General features: G+C 38.6%; 2 protein-coding genes across 2 annotated transcripts; both read left to right on the top strand.

Annotated features, from left to right (window-relative positions):
* Positions 1-376: 376 nt before the first annotated feature.
* LOC131322567 (uncharacterized) lies at positions 377-2,400 on the top strand. The gene has a single exon (XM_058353927.1). It carries the CDS (start codon positions 901-903, stop codon positions 2,140-2,142), a length of 1,242 nt encoding a protein of 413 aa, XP_058209910.1. The 5' UTR covers positions 377-900; the 3' UTR covers positions 2,143-2,400.
* Positions 2,401-11,136: 8,736 nt separating this feature from the next.
* LOC131323706 (protein FAR1-RELATED SEQUENCE 5-like) lies at positions 11,137-12,481 on the top strand. Its single transcript, XM_058355554.1, has 2 exons — positions 11,137-11,733; positions 11,798-12,481. Exons 1-2 carry the CDS (start codon positions 11,137-11,139, stop codon positions 12,479-12,481), a joined length of 1,281 nt encoding a protein of 426 aa, XP_058211537.1.
* Positions 12,482-16,502: the final 4,021 nt, after the last annotated feature.

Here is a 16,502-nt window from a genome sequence, read left to right on the forward strand (position 1 = left end):
AATCCAGCCGCTCATTTTGACTACTATTTGGATAAATAGTTTTCTTTCGATTCTCATTGCGGACACATCTCTTCCACTCAACGCTGAATTTGCTGATATGGCATCCCCACAGCAGCAAATTGGACACATATATCTACGTACGGCACTGCAGAGAACATCTCTTCTCTCTTTCTCTCTCTCTCTCCTCAGCTGATACACTCGCGGTCTCACTTTCTCCGCGCCCTTCTCTCTCTCTCTCTCTCTCTCTCTCAACCTAATCGTGAGCTCTCCATCTAACGAATTATGTCGATTCGACTGCTACATCACTCCGCTCAATACATCCCCACCATCTAAACTCACCACACTTCCAAATCCGAGTCTCGATCCTGTAACTTGAGGTCTCTTTCTCTCTCTCAACATATACCTATACATGCATGTATCTGTATCTCTATCTGTATCGAAGTACTCTCCAATACCTTTAGTCAATCTGTATGTTGTTTTGGGGTCCTGATTAATGCCCTTTCTTTCTGTTGCTTTCTCCTTGTTAAAGTTTTGGTTTTTATTTAGAAACCGGATTAATTAGGCGTTTTTCCTAGTTTGACCAGAAATTAGGGTTTTCATTTTGGTTTTTACATGTTGTTAAGGGGAAGGAGACGATGGATTCAATGATCCTGGACTTGAATTTGGGTCCTTCTCGTTGTTTTCTATTTGAAGACCAGATTAATTAGCCATTGTTGTTTAGCTTGAACAACAAATTGGGGGTTTTCTTTTGTTTTACTTACCTGTTTTTGAAGTTAGGTTCTTTATCTGAAACCAAACAATTTTGGGCGTTTTTTCATTGGTTGACCGAAAGGGATTAGGGTTTTGATTGGTTCAAGGAGAAGTTAGGGTTTTTTGAATTTTGGTTCTTGTTGAGCTATAATGGGGGACCAGACAACAAACACGATGAATCTGGACTTGAATTTGGGTCCTTCTCCGTCACCTGACAATGATGTGCAGGCATTGGGATCGTTGTCCAATGAGTCCGTCAATTTGGAGGATTGGATAGACAGTCGTGTTAATCGTGTTCGGGTTAGAGACAATTTAAGGCTGAGAGCTAGGCAGAGGTGGCGATACATGCGGCGACAAGTTCCGGTGTCGCCTGAAACAAGAAACATTGCCCTAGACTTGATGGTCAGTTCTACTAATGTTGTTGGTGTCACCTTGCAGACCGGGGAAGGTAGCGTCTCCCCGGAAGAAAGAAATGGGGAGAAAACATGTGAGAATAATGTGACCCACGTGGAGAATGAACAGTTTGGGAAGAAGGAAGATGAGGAAAAGACTAATTCTGAGGATGGTAGCTTTTTCGATTGCAATATATGCTTGGAGTTGGCAAGAGAGCCTGTTGTGACTTGTTGTGGTCACTTGTTTTGTTGGCCTTGCATTTACCGTTGGCTAAATGTTCACTCGGACGCCAAGGAGTGTCCTGTGTGTAAGGGAGAAGTGACGGTTAAGAATGTTACCCCGATATACGGCCGTGGAACGAACACTCACGATCCGGAAGAGGATCCAAGTCTTAAGATACCCCTTAGGCCCAATGCAAGGCGAGTTGAGAGCTGGAGGCAAACTATTCAGAGGAATCCATCTCCAGTGGAGGAAATGATGCGGCGTTTTGTCCAAATCCCACCGCAGAATACAGGGAGTAATAACAACTCGTTACTCAATCGGATTCTGACTTCTAGGGGAATGCGCGGAGAACAGAGTACAGTGGTGCCACCAGAAGATGTGGTTGATGTTGATTTAACGCAGAACATCCCTACAAATTCTGATGCGGGTGAGAGTCGTTGGCTTTCATCCCTTTTACTTAGAAGATCGCATAGAGCTGCGACGATTTCTAATCTTACATCTGCTTTGAGTTCAGCGGAAAGGAGAGTGGAGTCGTACTTTCGCTACCATCCTGTTGAAAGATATGAGGAGCAGCCTCTGGGGGTTGATGATAGGGATTCTGTTTCAAGTATTGCGGCGGTGATACACTCAGAGAGTCAGACAGTGGATACTGCAGTTGAAATAGATTCAAGGGTTTCTGTTTCTACTTCATCATCGCGGAGAAGAAATGATGCTTCAAGAGTTTCAGATGTGGACAGTGGCGATTCCAGACCACATAGAAGGAGGAGAATGAACTGAAAAATGGCCTCACCATTTAATAATGATTCCAGAATCTCATGAGGATTTAGGATTCTTATCATATTTGTATGTTTTTCGTGAAACCTTTCTGAACTTTTCTGATTAGAATATGCAGTTGGCAGCATTATTGCTCTCGTTTAAGTGGTCTGTAGTTTCAGTTTGTTTGGAAACTCAAATATATGTTGAAGCAAACCAGGCCCAGTTAATTGTTGCCCCTGTACTTATCATGTATTTGTATCATAGGCTTCATTATCTTCATTGACTTATCTCTTGTTTTGTTTATTTATGCATCTTTTGTGAGGTAGGGTATTTTTGGTGTGGGTTAATTGGATGGCCAAGCACAACGTTGTTTATATGCTTACTTCAGTTTGTTTGCAATTATGAAGAGAGAGCATCCTCAACGATTTAGAAGCTTTTGGCTTTTATCCTCGTAGAGCTAACCTACTAGGAAAATGCAAAATTATGTATATGATATTGTTGTTGTTTAGCAAATTCTGCTCTATGGTTCATACCAAGCGAAAATGATTTGTCTCTGATTTAGTATGAATATTGCTATCATTCTAGTTAAGGTTAGGCTAAATGTTTAGTGAAGCTACCTACGAGAAATATTGTTACACTGAAGTTACTCTCTTTCCACTCCTAAGTTTGAAGCGGTCACCAGAGGTCACGTATCGGTGTCGGACACTTGTTGGACTCCGACACTCTTTGGACACTTTCTGCACTCGTGTCCGACACTTAAATTCACATTATCATATTTTTTCTCAACATTTATTGTTTGGGCGCGTCAGGTACACTCTATGAAATGCTATGAAAACTCTATGGACACTCACAAATCAAGTTGGAGGTGTTAAATGAAATTCTCTGATTAAAACTTTTGAAAGTCTTATATTTTTGTGATGAATGATCTTTTGGAAATAAAGACACATAAATGAGATGAAGCTTTCTGTTGAAATCCTACTTTCAATGATTGAAATGGTAAATATGGTTAAGGTATATATTGTTTCACATATTTAGATTCAGAGCCTTACTTTTTCAGATTTGTATTCAAACTATACTATGGTCATATGGTTTTTAAAACGTGTCCCCAACATGTCGTGACTCGTGTCCTCCAAGTTTGTCAAATTTACATGTCGGAGTGTCGGTGTCGTGCCCATGTTGTGTCGGTGTGAATAAGGTCCTTATTCTTATCACTGTTTCCTGTTTCATTTGGCTTCTTGAATTTTTTTCTGAACTTTGGTGCAAACACACTGATGATCTTGAAATTTGCGTTTGACGGGCTCGCAGACTTGTTAAATCTGTTGATTGTCTAACGTTCTTTTTCTTTTTCTTTTCCTTTGTGTTTAGCTGATGGTATGGCTAAATCTTCACATTGCTTCAATGCTTTAATAGTTCCTGTCTTCACCTTATTATTCTTTACACTGAAAGGAGGTAGCAAGTTAGTAACTATTAGGTACTGGTGTTTTTGTTCTGAAATGTTACTTTTCTGCAGAAACGTTTTAGTTATTGCCCTGCAAATCCGTTCTCTACATAGAGCTGCACACCTATAAAATCGTAATATATGCAAAGATATTTATGGATTTTGGTCTGAAATAGTCTTTTCCCCCGATGATGATGTATTTCTGAAATCCCCTGTGCACACAGGCACACCCAAAATAGCACGAAGAATCAATCACTAGAAGTAAGCATGACACAGATTATACACGGTTCGACAAGGTTGCCTGCGTCCTTGGCTTGCTTTGGTTCCTCTATAATAGTATTAGATAAAAATAGAGTACAGCACCGATGGCTTGCATAGCTAGAGCATTATATACGCTACTGTACTTTTTTTTCCGATAACCACATGCTACTGTACTTGCCCAACTTAAAAACATGTTAATTGTCTCAAGCTTATGAGATACTTATGGATTATTCACTACACCTCCTTGTATACACCATAGAACTCTATTATATGCCTGCTGCTTCTATCACCTGCATTTTCGCGAAAGCATTGATATTCCCGGGAAGTGACTTTTACATTAGGTTGTTGATTCGAAATTGACAGAGTCTGTTTGCTCTCTCCCTCTTTCATTGGAAGATGTCTTTTTTCCACGTGCATTGTGTGCCGTCGATACGCATTGGCATACTGGTTAAGAATACATTCCATAGGTTCCTGGTATAGCTACAAACCAGCTCAAGTTAATATGCAAATTTGGTTTTAGGGATCGGGAACACGCAACGAGAGGCTCCACTCTAATCCACTACAGACTCCACCAGAATAGTCTGATTGAAACATTAGTCTTCTGTGCATGATGGAGCGCACAGTATGTGATGGGGATCCTCCCAACAGCCCAAACAGAGCCATAAGAGCTGAATTGAAGTTCCTTCTAAACCCCACCACCACCACTCCTGCCACCTTTCTCGTATCTACATTTCTACAGACAAGCAATCAGTGCTAAGTTGTTGAACCTGTCTTTTTTCGAATAGAATTTGTCTTCCTGACGCACCGAACCCATTTGTGGTGCCAATGCTGATTGCACAGCAGAATCGATGGTGATTCTATTTGAGCCCGAAATAATTCTCTCTAGCTCCATTGTGTGTGCATACAAATATAGAAACCTTTTTTTACGTTAGGTCTATGTATTCATACAAGTACCTCTGTTGGCTCTGAATAGGTAACGAATCCAGATGATTAGCTCTGAATGTCAATAAATAGTTCCTATTCAGTTTTACACATCTACATCAACATAGATCAACTCAAAGGCAAATTTCTATTCAGGAAATTAGTTCGTTGTTGTCATGTTCGGTGAAAGAAGAATTCTGCTCTGGGGAGTATACGAGTTAAGCAAATAAGCTCTTTGCAATTTCATCGCTGAAGAAAGCAGATTTGTTCCGTTCTTTTTATCTGCGCGGTTGCACATTGTTCGGCTCTGTATGATCGGACAAATGTAACTCGTTCATATTTTAACGAAGTTCAATTCACAAAAGAAAATCCTGTGTACATATGTGTGGGTGTATCTGGATCTTGCAACGATGAAAGTAGCGGTGTTTTATGGGCTTTAGGTTAGAGTCGGATACAAGGCATTTGGGGATACATTTATTTTCTATTGTAACTCAGGCTTAATGTGAGAAAATTGAGACCTAATGTGAGACCCCATTAGGAGTGATCCAACATCGGTGGGATGTGGACAAGGAAAGTAAAATATAAACGGTTCCGAGTAGCTACTTTATAACCCGAGGTTAATTTTTTGAGCTACGTGTTTAGGCTAAGGGTAAGCAGAGCAGCGGACGCGAGTTGTTGCATAAGTCCATCCTCAAGAAAAGAAAAAAAAAAAACATAAACTTGAGCATATATTTGACACCATCAATAATAAAAAAAAGAAAAAGAAAAAGTGTAATAAAACTCAAGCATTATTTGTTTTTTCCATTGCTGGACGCCTAGATAGACCACCAAATACGATTTGTTTCTCTTCGACGTTTTTTTCCCATTCCTTTCACGAGGGAGGGAGCGAAATGGTTATAGCTTGAATAGTCCCACTATTGAACTTAAAAAAACGAGAACGAGAACTCATTTTTGTTTCGGTTGTCTGGTTCGAAAAATGAGAACTTGTTCTTTCGAAAAATTAATATTTTTTGTGCCTCTAGTTACTTTTTCGGTTCTGATAATAGCTGCCCCTACGGACAATTGTTTAGTTGCAATAAATATACACACATAGTTGATTTGTGCTTATGGGAACTCACAAAGCATCAAAAAATTTACAACTATTCTCTGTAACTAGTTATAAATGTTTATGATACTTTTTTGTGATGATAATATTACCCTCATTTTCTTTTTAATAATAATAGGTAGGTGAAAGGTTTTCAACCAGAGACGGATCCAAAATTTTGTGTTAGTGGGGCACACAAATTAGCAAGCTTACAAGATACGTTCATAATTCCTTAATTAATACTAGTATAATTTATATCGGTATGATAACAAATTGGTGACTATATGTGAAACTGTATCTTACAATTTAGAGAAACGTATGTGTTTGCACAAAAAAGAGGGTGTAAAAATTCACACTCTAAACAATAGATCAGACAAATATCCTCGCAAAAGAAAATCAAAAGTAGTTTTATTAATTTGAATATTTAAGAAGGGAAAGTCTTCAATACACATCCCTTTAAGGTGTGTACCATACGCACCTATGGTGTGGTTCATATTGTGTCACCTCATAAAAAATTACTTGTAGGACCGGTCATTCATAATATTTTATTTCGTATCGTAACTTTTATACTAAAAATTCGTAAACTTTTCAACAATATGATTCGTAACTTTTTAGCAATAGATTCGTAACATTTGGAAATTCATAACATTTTGGTGTATTTTAATAAGGGTGCATATGATACACACCCAAATAAAGAATGTGTATTGTAGCACTTCCCATTTAAGAATATTAATATTTATTTACAAAATCGAGTGGGGACACATGCCCTGCGGGACCCCGCTTGTGTGTCCCTGTTTTCAACACAAACAAACCGGTGGAGGCCGGCATCCCCTTATCATAAAATATACCCCAGCTGGAATCAAACCTGATTTGGCTAAGTTTCGATGATTGGAATATTTAGTAGGAATATGAATGTGATTACTAGGAATTAAATTCCTACAAATTTTATTTGTAAAAATAGGAAGATGATTACTATGAATGAAATTCCTAAGAATTCAATACCTCAAGTAATTTCATTCAAGTGTTTGAATTAATTCAATAATCTTTATGCAGGAATCAATTTTTTTGGAAATTTATCGAAGTCAATATTTCCTTTTTTTATTGATTGAGTCAAGTATCTAAGATTCCCATAGGGTAAGGGAGGGATCAAATTCCCCCCTAATCTAGTAGTGTGCTTTCTGGTCAGATGTATCGTTAGGAATCACAATCATATTCCTGTTTTTTCCAAACATGAAAATCCTGAGAGTGTGGCATCACACTTCTATTCTTGTTCTTTCCAAATGTTGGAATCATGGAAGTATGGTGTCGCATTCTCATTCCTTCTCAAGATTGCTGCCATCCAAATTGAGCCGAAGAGTATTATTGTGAAATTTGAGGAAGAAATGAACACAAAGCTTTGGTTCTACTATTGGACTCATTTTTATCCTCATAACACTTTAACAAATATTTTAATACACAAATACACTTAACTCATTGCGGATGCTGTTACTAAATATCAATGCATTTTTTTAATGTATCAAAAAAAAGTCAGAATTTTTGTTAATAAAAATGCATTTCCTTAAATTTTTGTTCAAAAGACTAGACAATTTTTTTAGGATAGAGTGAGTAGTAATTACTTAAATGGTGACTTGCAGATCCTGTACAGATTCAAAGATTATGATAGATGCGTATAAACATATTACTTGACGCAATTCGGTACTTAAAATTGAATGTATTAAATAATAAATACGTAATTAAGTTGATTTTATAATTAAATTTCATCACACTTAATATTAATGTTTAATGACGCATTTAAAATGTAGGCTTAAAAAGTTATAAAAATTAAGTAGCCTTGTACCTATTTAATTTTGACTGAATTTATCAATACTTGTACATCACAACCACAACCGCGACCACCACCCTCCACCGCCACCTCCACCACCTCTACCACTACTGCCACCACTACCTCAGCTCCATCGTCGCCACTACCACCACCACACTACTCTACTTCTACACCACCACCACCACTCTACCTCTGCACCAATATTAGTAAAATCGTTTACACAACATCCAATTTTGAGTTAGTTTTTTACAAGGAGCTTATATAAATCATTTTGAACAAAATGAACGGCTCGGATCATTTTTTAGGAATTCAAGACAGGTTTAAAATAAGTTTGTATGCGATGTATGTACATATGTGTATGCAATAAACTACTACTAATATGCATTTCGTCAAGAATTTTCTCACCCTTCTCCTCTCTTCACCTCCATAAGTTCCAAACGATAGTACTATTAGCAGGATAAGACGACTATACTCACGTTCAGTCTTTACCTAAAATCTGAAGAGGCCAAAGTTCAATCGGCTCGTGTGAAGGCTGCGGAGGAAGGAGGTCCGATCGACGCCTGGTTGGTGGCATAGAATTAAACACTCCACACTACTATAGGTGATTCAAAATCAGTTTCTAGACATACTCAACACTTTTATTGATTCAAACAGCTCACAAATTCACGAGAAATTACTTACCAAAAAAAGAAATCCCGATAAATAAATCTCTCCCTCTCTGAGCTGAAATTGGAGGTGAGGCACCTATTCTTGTGGCATCACCCACGAAGAAGCCGGCTTACCTTACCATTGTGCCTCCTGCAATTCCTGGGTGCACCCGGATTGTGCTTCCTTGCCCAGTACGATCGAACGTACATCTCATCGTCGGCACCCTCTCACTCTTGTCAGTTCCTGTAATAAGTCAGAGATTTACCAGTTCAAAATGTATTGCGATATCTGCTCAAAGGAAGTGAGGGAAAAGAACACTGTATTTGTTATTGTGCAGATTGCCAATATTTTGCCCATGTTCATTGTGCCACTGTTATCAAATTTTCTGGTTTCTATCCAATCGACGGAGAAACTGTATTGTGATTTGCTGGAATGTGGGGTGTAAAAGTGGAGTTTGGTTCATTGCCGTCCTTTGAAAACAAACAATGAAGTGAATGAGATATGAAAGAAGACTAACAAAATGGACTTTATTAATCGGATGATGCTACGGTGTCTCCGGTCATTTTGGGGACACCGTAATAATTGGCATGACAAAATCATTATGAACATAACCAAAACCATATAGTGCATAACCAAGGTATAACAAATTTCCCGGATACTTAAAGAGCCGGTGAAAAAAAAAAGAAAAATAAATTAGCCCCCTTTAACCACGGTTAAGGGAGTTTTATCCCCTACATCTATCATCCTCTACATCTTTTCCCTAAATCATTCCCTTTAACCAGGAAAAATCCCTCTGCACTTCGTTCATCTCCCAGACTCCCACCCAGAAAGAAAACCCTCGCCCTTTAACCATGTTCATCTCCCACCCATCATCGACTCCTCGTCTGGTGTCGAGAAATGGATTGATCTGAGCAACTCCTCTCTCTCTCTCTCTCTCTGTTCTCTTCTCTTCCTTCGTCCCCTCCTCCCCACCTTACATCCACCCCGTGGACGTCGCCGCCACCCCCACAACCAACAACAACGGCGTCGGGCCGCCATCGGACAACCCGGTTTCAATCCAAATCCAAAACCCACCTTCAACGAGAACAAGGCCGAGATCCTGAAGCTCCCCCACGCCCACGTCAAACCCAGTATTTGTGTTTGGGTATAATCTGATTCCCTATTTTATTTCTGAACAAATTTTATTTACGGCCCATATTTGTTGAAATCTTCTAATTTGTGTTAACTTTAGGGCAACACAAATTAACAATTCTAACACTCCTATGCTGTGACTTGTTGTTGCTGCTACTTAAGCGTGGCCTGATGATGAAACTAGTACCCAGAAAATAATAGCAGAATTTTTTTATATATTTGTGTATTTTTCTCAATGGAGACAATAGGAGCAAAATTTCACAGTACTCTTTTATATATTTGATTTGAAAGGTTTATTTGAAGTTTGTCGAGTTTTTAACCATTTTAGGGTTTTCAGATCAGTTTACACGCACTTTGACTAATTTCTATGAGTCAAAATTTTGACGTCCTCTAGCAGAGGTGATTAATAGAAACGACGTTTAAAGTCCTATACGAACTTGCCTTACAAAAATAAGATGTTATCTAAGAGATTTCGAACTTGAGACCCAAGAAGAGCAAACTCTTAATTCGTATACATTGCCGCCCCCGTTTGTCCATGACCTTTTTTTTTTGGAAGTCATGTCTAGTGAGTTAGTGCTTAGAAACCTTTATGAGTAGGTCACGTAGACACCGTTTGTACTTGCGTATTGAACAATATAGTGTGCTTACATTTTGTTCTTGTTTTTTCTGTTAAGAAACAATGTGTGAAAAAACACCAAGAATAAGATGTTATCTAAGAGATTTCGAACTTGAGACCCAAGAAGAGCAAACTCTTAATTCGTATACATTGCCGCCCCTGTTTGTCCTTGAATTTTTTTTTGGAAGTCATGTCTAGTGAGTTAATGCTTAGTAACTTTTACGAGTAGGCCATGTAGACACCTACATTTGTACTTGAGTATTGAACAACATAGTGCGCTTACATTTTGTTCTTGTTTTATCTGTTAAGAAACAATGTGTGAAAAAAACACCAAGGGGGTGCAACCAGCGTACACAAGACCAATAGATACCGATGTGGTAAACTTGAAACTTGTTTTACCATACATTATATTTAAGATGATGGTTTAGTTGAATGTTGGTTCACTCTGGACTTTGTTGTGCCATAAATAACAGTCCAATTTCTTTGGACTGTAAAGAAAGACAGCATAAACAATCTGGTGTATTGTGTTTCTACAAAAGTCATATGGTTGGCGGTGAGGAAGTGGGAGAAGAGTATTTTTCTTTGTTTGTTACACTATTTGATCACACAAATGCCCTTATATGTTGTTGGTTAAGGTGTTTGCATATAAGTTGTTTGTCAAAATGTATTGTTGATTCTGTAGTGGTCAATTATTATTTGTAGGTATTCCAAATTTCAGAATCTTGATGTTAGTGTGAGATATAGTAATGGAGTTTATGGTCCATTAATAATTTAGTCTCAATTTTGTCCAAATAATAATCAAACAACTCTCCGATTGTTTTTTTTTTTTTTTTGAGAAATAGTAATGCAAAAGTTTGACATCGAAGTCTATAATGTTTGTGTAGATTTGGTGACATAAGTCTCTTGAAAACCCATTTAGAAGGCATATGAGGTGTCACGAAATAGATTTATTTTGTTTATCACTATGAAGCTGACAATTGTGTAAGTAATGCACTTTAATTATAGGTCATGTGTATGCAACCTATTTCACCTCTGTATGCAGCTAGTCTTGTGGATTAAAAGTTGTGGCATGTGGTTTATTATTTAGGGGTACAATGGAAACTCCCAATAGTAGTACCAACAGCAAGGGTGTGAAGGTAGATTCATACGATTGGGAATCCAATTTCGACTCTTGTTCTAGTTCGGAAGATTCGCAGAGTAATACATTTGTTTCTGAAGATGAAGATAATGATGTGGATGGGGAAAAGGAAGGGGAAGGGTCAGTTTCCAGTGTAGATGATAGTTTTCGCTTGCTCACTGATATGGAGATTATGGAAATGAAATTTGTTTCTGAAGATGATGCTGGTCAATTCTACAATGCATATGCCAAGGCAATTGGTTTTAGCGTACGCAAATATAAAAGTAGACCACAAAAAGGCAATGAAATGTACGTAAGGTGGAGGACTTGGGTTTGTTCTGGGGAAGGTAAGAGAAATAAGAAGCATTTAGAACGCACTGATCGAAAACGACGTCATAAAGCTGAAACAAGAACTGGTTGTGGTGCTAAATTACGGGCTTGCCGTATGAGCAAAACCATGAAAAATTACGTTGTCACAGAGTTTGTGTGTACCCACAATCATCCCTTAGCAGCACCACATTGTGTTCCCTTTCTGCGATCGCATAGACGTGTGGGTGATACAGACATAGCTCAGGTAATGGCCATGCGGAATGTAGGCATGAAACCAGCGCAAATTATGGGGGTTTCCATAATGTCAGTCTGGGGGTTTCCATAATCTGGGGTTCACTGTAAAAGATTTGCATAACAAATTGCATAGCATTCGTAAAGAAGAAATAAGAAATGGGGATGCTGAGGGTGCATTAGGATACTTGTCTGCTCAAGTAAGTAATGATCCGTTATTTTTCTTCAAGTACACTGTTGACGAGGATGACCGGTTGGAGACACTTTTCTGGACAGATGGGAGGTCTAAGATGGATTATGCTGCATTTGGAGATGTGTTAATTTTCGACACGACCTATCGAACCAATGCTTACAAGAAGCCATTTGTCATACTGGCAGGTGTGAGTAATAACTTTACAACGACCATATTTGCTTGTGCGTTGATGTCGAAGGAGATGGAGGATACGTACAATTGGTTTCTTTCAACATTTTTAGAGGCTATGGATGGTAAATGGCCCATCTCGGTAGTCACAAATGGTGATTTGGCGATGCGCAATGCAATTAGAAACATTTTTTCTGATGTAAGGCATCGCCTATGTTCGTGGCATCTGGAGCGAAATGCCGTTAAAAATGTTCACATACCGGAATTCATATCTGACTTTACCATTTTGATGCAAATGGAATGTGATGTTGAAGAATTTGAAACTCTTTGGGCTGATATGGTATCACACTACGGCCATTTGAAACTCTTTGGGCTGATATGGTATCACACTACGGCCTAGAGACAAACGCTTGGGTGGTAGAGATGTATAGCAACCGCGAAAGATGGGCCGAGGCATATATTCTCGGCCATTTCTTTGCAGGGATGAGGAGCACTCAGCGCTGTGAAGGTATGAACCGTTATTTAACTCGGTTTTTTAACAGTAAGGCTACGGTTTTTTGAATTTGTCCAACAGTACCACCGTGGTCTAGCTAGGATGTGAGTTGCCAATGCAAAGGCTGAGACGGCAACGGAGCATAGTACCCCTATCTTGATCACGCAATTGAAAAGCTTGGAGAAGAATGGAACCGAGGTGTACACACAATACATATTCAGATTCTTTCAGGATGAAATACGGCGTGCATCTGCATTGATTGTGGCGCGTCATGTTGATGAGGTGGAGCGTCGGTTGTACTTCATTGAGATGTACTCGCATCCAGAATCCAATTGGACGGTCGAGTATTATCCAATTGATAGCAGAATCAATTGTAGTTGTTTGATGTTTGAGTCTTTTGGTCTACCTTGTTGCCATATGATTGTGGTCAAGAAATATGAACACCTATCGACCATTCCCATTAGTTTAGTCATGCAAAGATGGACAAGGCGTGGTCGACTCTGACCCAACAACCAAATGTTTGCCAAATTTCTCGCAGTATATCCCACATGGCTAGGTATGGGATATTGAGTTTGGGTTACAAATTGATGTCATTCTATGCGTCGCATGCCCAGGACTCATTTGAAGATGCTAGGCAAGTGGAACACGAAATGACATCCTGGATGAGGAAGCGTTGGGAGATGGGAAAGAATAAGGAGTGCAACACAGAGATTGGTAAATCAAGTGATGGCCAAATTTTGTTTGGTGTGGGCGATCCACCTGTGGTCAAGACCAAAGGCAACCCTGGGAAGAAGTCCAGTGCCCAACATTCTCGGAATCCCAGGAAATGTAGCCACTGCAAGTGCCGAGGTCACGATAAGTGGACATGTCCAAAGTTGTCATCAAAGCATCCAATTGACGACCTTCCTATTTAGCCATATTTTTATATTTGCCTAAAGTTGATGTACTGTGGAACTTTAAAACTCAAGGCCTCAATGTATGAGCATTATCATGAGAAATGGATCTATTTAACTTATTCACTGTAGTAGTAGTTAGTAAGTTCAATTACTAAGTTCAGTTGGAATATTCGTATTGCAGATGTTTATTACTCATTTTCCTTGGCCTAGTTGATGTTGATCTGTGTTTGTGTGTTAATCTATGTCAGTTAGTGTCTTAATCTGTTGAAATGGTTTAGGTCTTTTCATAGGTTGATGTAGTTTGTTTACCTATGAAAAATAGTTTTGCTGATATGTCACACAGATATTGTTACCCCATATGCTCGAGGTCGATTATTGACATGTCTCAAACATGGAAGAGAATAGATGTTCTCTCTCACATTCTTTAGGGAATCCAAATACAAAGGTACAATTCAATCTTCCTTCATTAGCTCGAGATAAGTAGTTTATATGTCATTCGGCTCAGATTTCTTATTTCAATTTTTATCGTCTTCCAGAGGTTTGTGATATTGTTGTGTCATGTTTTATTCCACAATTTTCATGTCTGTAGTTAAATATACTATGACTTGGTACCCTCAATTTGCATAGATTGCTAAATTCTGCTGGGTTTGACTTGGTACCCTCAATGTGCACAATATGGGTAGCCCTTTGAGCTATAATGTTTGATTGTATTTTTGGTTGTTCCAGGGCTTCTCCACTTCTTAACAATGGTAATAAAACAGTCCCCTGTAAGATAGTCACTCCACTCTTTAATCATACTTAGGGAGATTCTTTAAGATTGAAGATAGTATTCTTTGCCAAACTTGCTTCCTATCGTACTTTATGAGCAAAAACATAACAAAGAAAACATTTGTCTAGTGTAGTAGCTCGAGAGAAATTAAACGTATTCTTTGCCAAACTTGCTTCCTATCGTACTTTATGAGCAAAAACATAACAAAGAAAACATTTGTCTAGTGTAGTAGCTCGAGAGAAATTAAACGTATCCATCTGCTCGTGTACATTTTGACTGAAGCATCTAACACCTAGAGCAAAGAGAGACTATAGTCTTTGGGCATTCTATGTTTTTGAAGTTCCAAAAATCCTCTACTCGTTGGCCAGCCCATAAAGTAGATTTTTTTTTTAATCATGAATTATCAGTTTTCTTATAGCCCTCGGTTTCTGCTGTATCCCCTGTCCTATCATAAGTTGGCTGCTAAGTGCTAAACCATTAAGACTTCTAACCAGTAAAAGCTAATGAATCAATATGCAGTAAAGTAGTTGTGCTAAGAGAACCAAGATAAGTAGCATTAAGAAAGTCTATAATCAGTTCATTTGTTAAGGCCCATTTGAGAAATCAACTCAGTGGCTCAAGTGGTAGCCTAGTGGATATGTGTTCGCATTGTTTTACACTTGCCATATTGTGGTTTTCACATCAGTCTACAGTTGCTTCAGTTCCTTTGAGTACTTACGGAATCTGTTTGAAATAGTTACAGTTACAGTTTGGAAATGTATCTTTGGACTAAAATGTATCTGCTCTTTTACAGGATTAGGAGGACAGGAGAAATTTTGGCATATATCCGCACTTTTAAAATGTATGCATGGGAGCTTCTTTTTACTAGATGCTTAATGGAGACTCGATTTTTGGAAGTGAAACACTTATCGGTATAAATGATACTTTAATTGCTTGTTGTTTTTAGTTATCCCAGGCCATTATATCTATCAAGCGTTTAAGCAAATTCCTCTCCTGTCCTGAGCATGAACCTGAAAAGACAGGAAAGTCTCTGGTATTGTCTTGCGCTAAAGACCACTCTGATATGGCTATTATCATCCATGATGCATGTTGTACTTGGTCAAGCAGTGATAAACAGGATTTGGATTTGATATTGGATCATGTGACTGTACACCTTCCAAAAGGCTCATTGGTTTTAGTTATTGGAGAGGTTAGATCTGTGCCTGAGGTAAGATCCTAAATCCAAACTGATCACATTCTGGGGGACTGGGTTGATGGATTTTCTCTGTTTTCTTGAAATGATTGTGCCATCTTTAAATTGAGCAGGGCTATCTATTGTGGGTCCGATATAATCATGCTCGATGACGTCCTCAGTGCAGTTGATGCACAAGTTGCTTGCTGGATTTTATATGAAGCAATTCTTGGTCCTCTTATGAACCAACAGACACGCATTCTTTGCACTCATAATATCCAAGTTAATTTCTACAGTAAATTTGAATCAATAGGCACATGCACATGCTAATTTTTAGTATTTTTCTTCTGTGCCAGGAGGACAATGAGAGTATCTACGTTGATGTTCAAAAGAAAATATGTTGAAATCGGCATAAAATTGGTTTTCTATTTTGCATTCATGTATATTTTCTGGTTTTGAGAACAAGAAACAATCTTCAAAACAGATAACAGAAAGGCCCCAAATATTAGACTTCGAATTTGTTGTTTATTTTGTTCCACAAGTAAACTTAAACCTTTAATAGGAAACACACAAGGATTTTGCTACAAGTACTGCATGTGCCATGGGTGGAACTGGACTGCAACATTGCATAGTATTCTTTTTACTTCATCTGCTTAAATTGACACTGCTTAATGTGGAGCTGTTTAAGAGACTTTAGGCAGTTGAATACTGAGTAGGGTTTTTGAATGTGCTGAATAATGATGAACAGGGGAATGGACTTGATTTTCCCCTTAATTACTGGCCTATGGAACAATCAGTTGAGCCACTGGTTTCTGGGTATCCTTGTTTTCCATTGAATGCGCAGCCCTTGAGTTTCTATGGCGTCTTGGATCACCAGTTTGTTCCAGTGGCCGAGAATCATCTTCAACCTTTTTCAATGGATGAAACCCTTCTGGGCTTGGGGAATGGGTTTCTGGTGGAACCGTTCGGGACGCCATCCGGTGAAGCATCGGTCAGCTTTGATGGAGATTCATATCAGAATGTTGGAAACTATGCTAATGATTATACCCAAAAGTTTATTCCTAGGGATGAATTTTATTCCCAAATTTCGCC

Source organism: Rhododendron vialii, chromosome 4a (genome assembly GCF_030253575.1).
Source record: "Rhododendron vialii isolate Sample 1 chromosome 4a, ASM3025357v1".
Taxonomy (NCBI): Eukaryota; Viridiplantae; Streptophyta; class Magnoliopsida; order Ericales; family Ericaceae; genus Rhododendron; species Rhododendron vialii.

Coding starts and splice junctions, on each gene's coding strand:
- LOC131322567 (XM_058353927.1), top strand. CDS start 901: ATGGGGGACCAGACAACAAACACGATGAATCTGGACTTGAATTTGGGT.
- LOC131323706 (XM_058355554.1), top strand. CDS start 11,137: ATGGAAACTCCCAATAGTAGTACCAACAGCAAGGGTGTGAAGGTAGAT. Junction 11,734..11,797: donor GTGATACAGACATAGCTCAG/GTAATGGCCATG, acceptor CCATAATGTCAG/TCTGGGGGTTTCCATAATCT.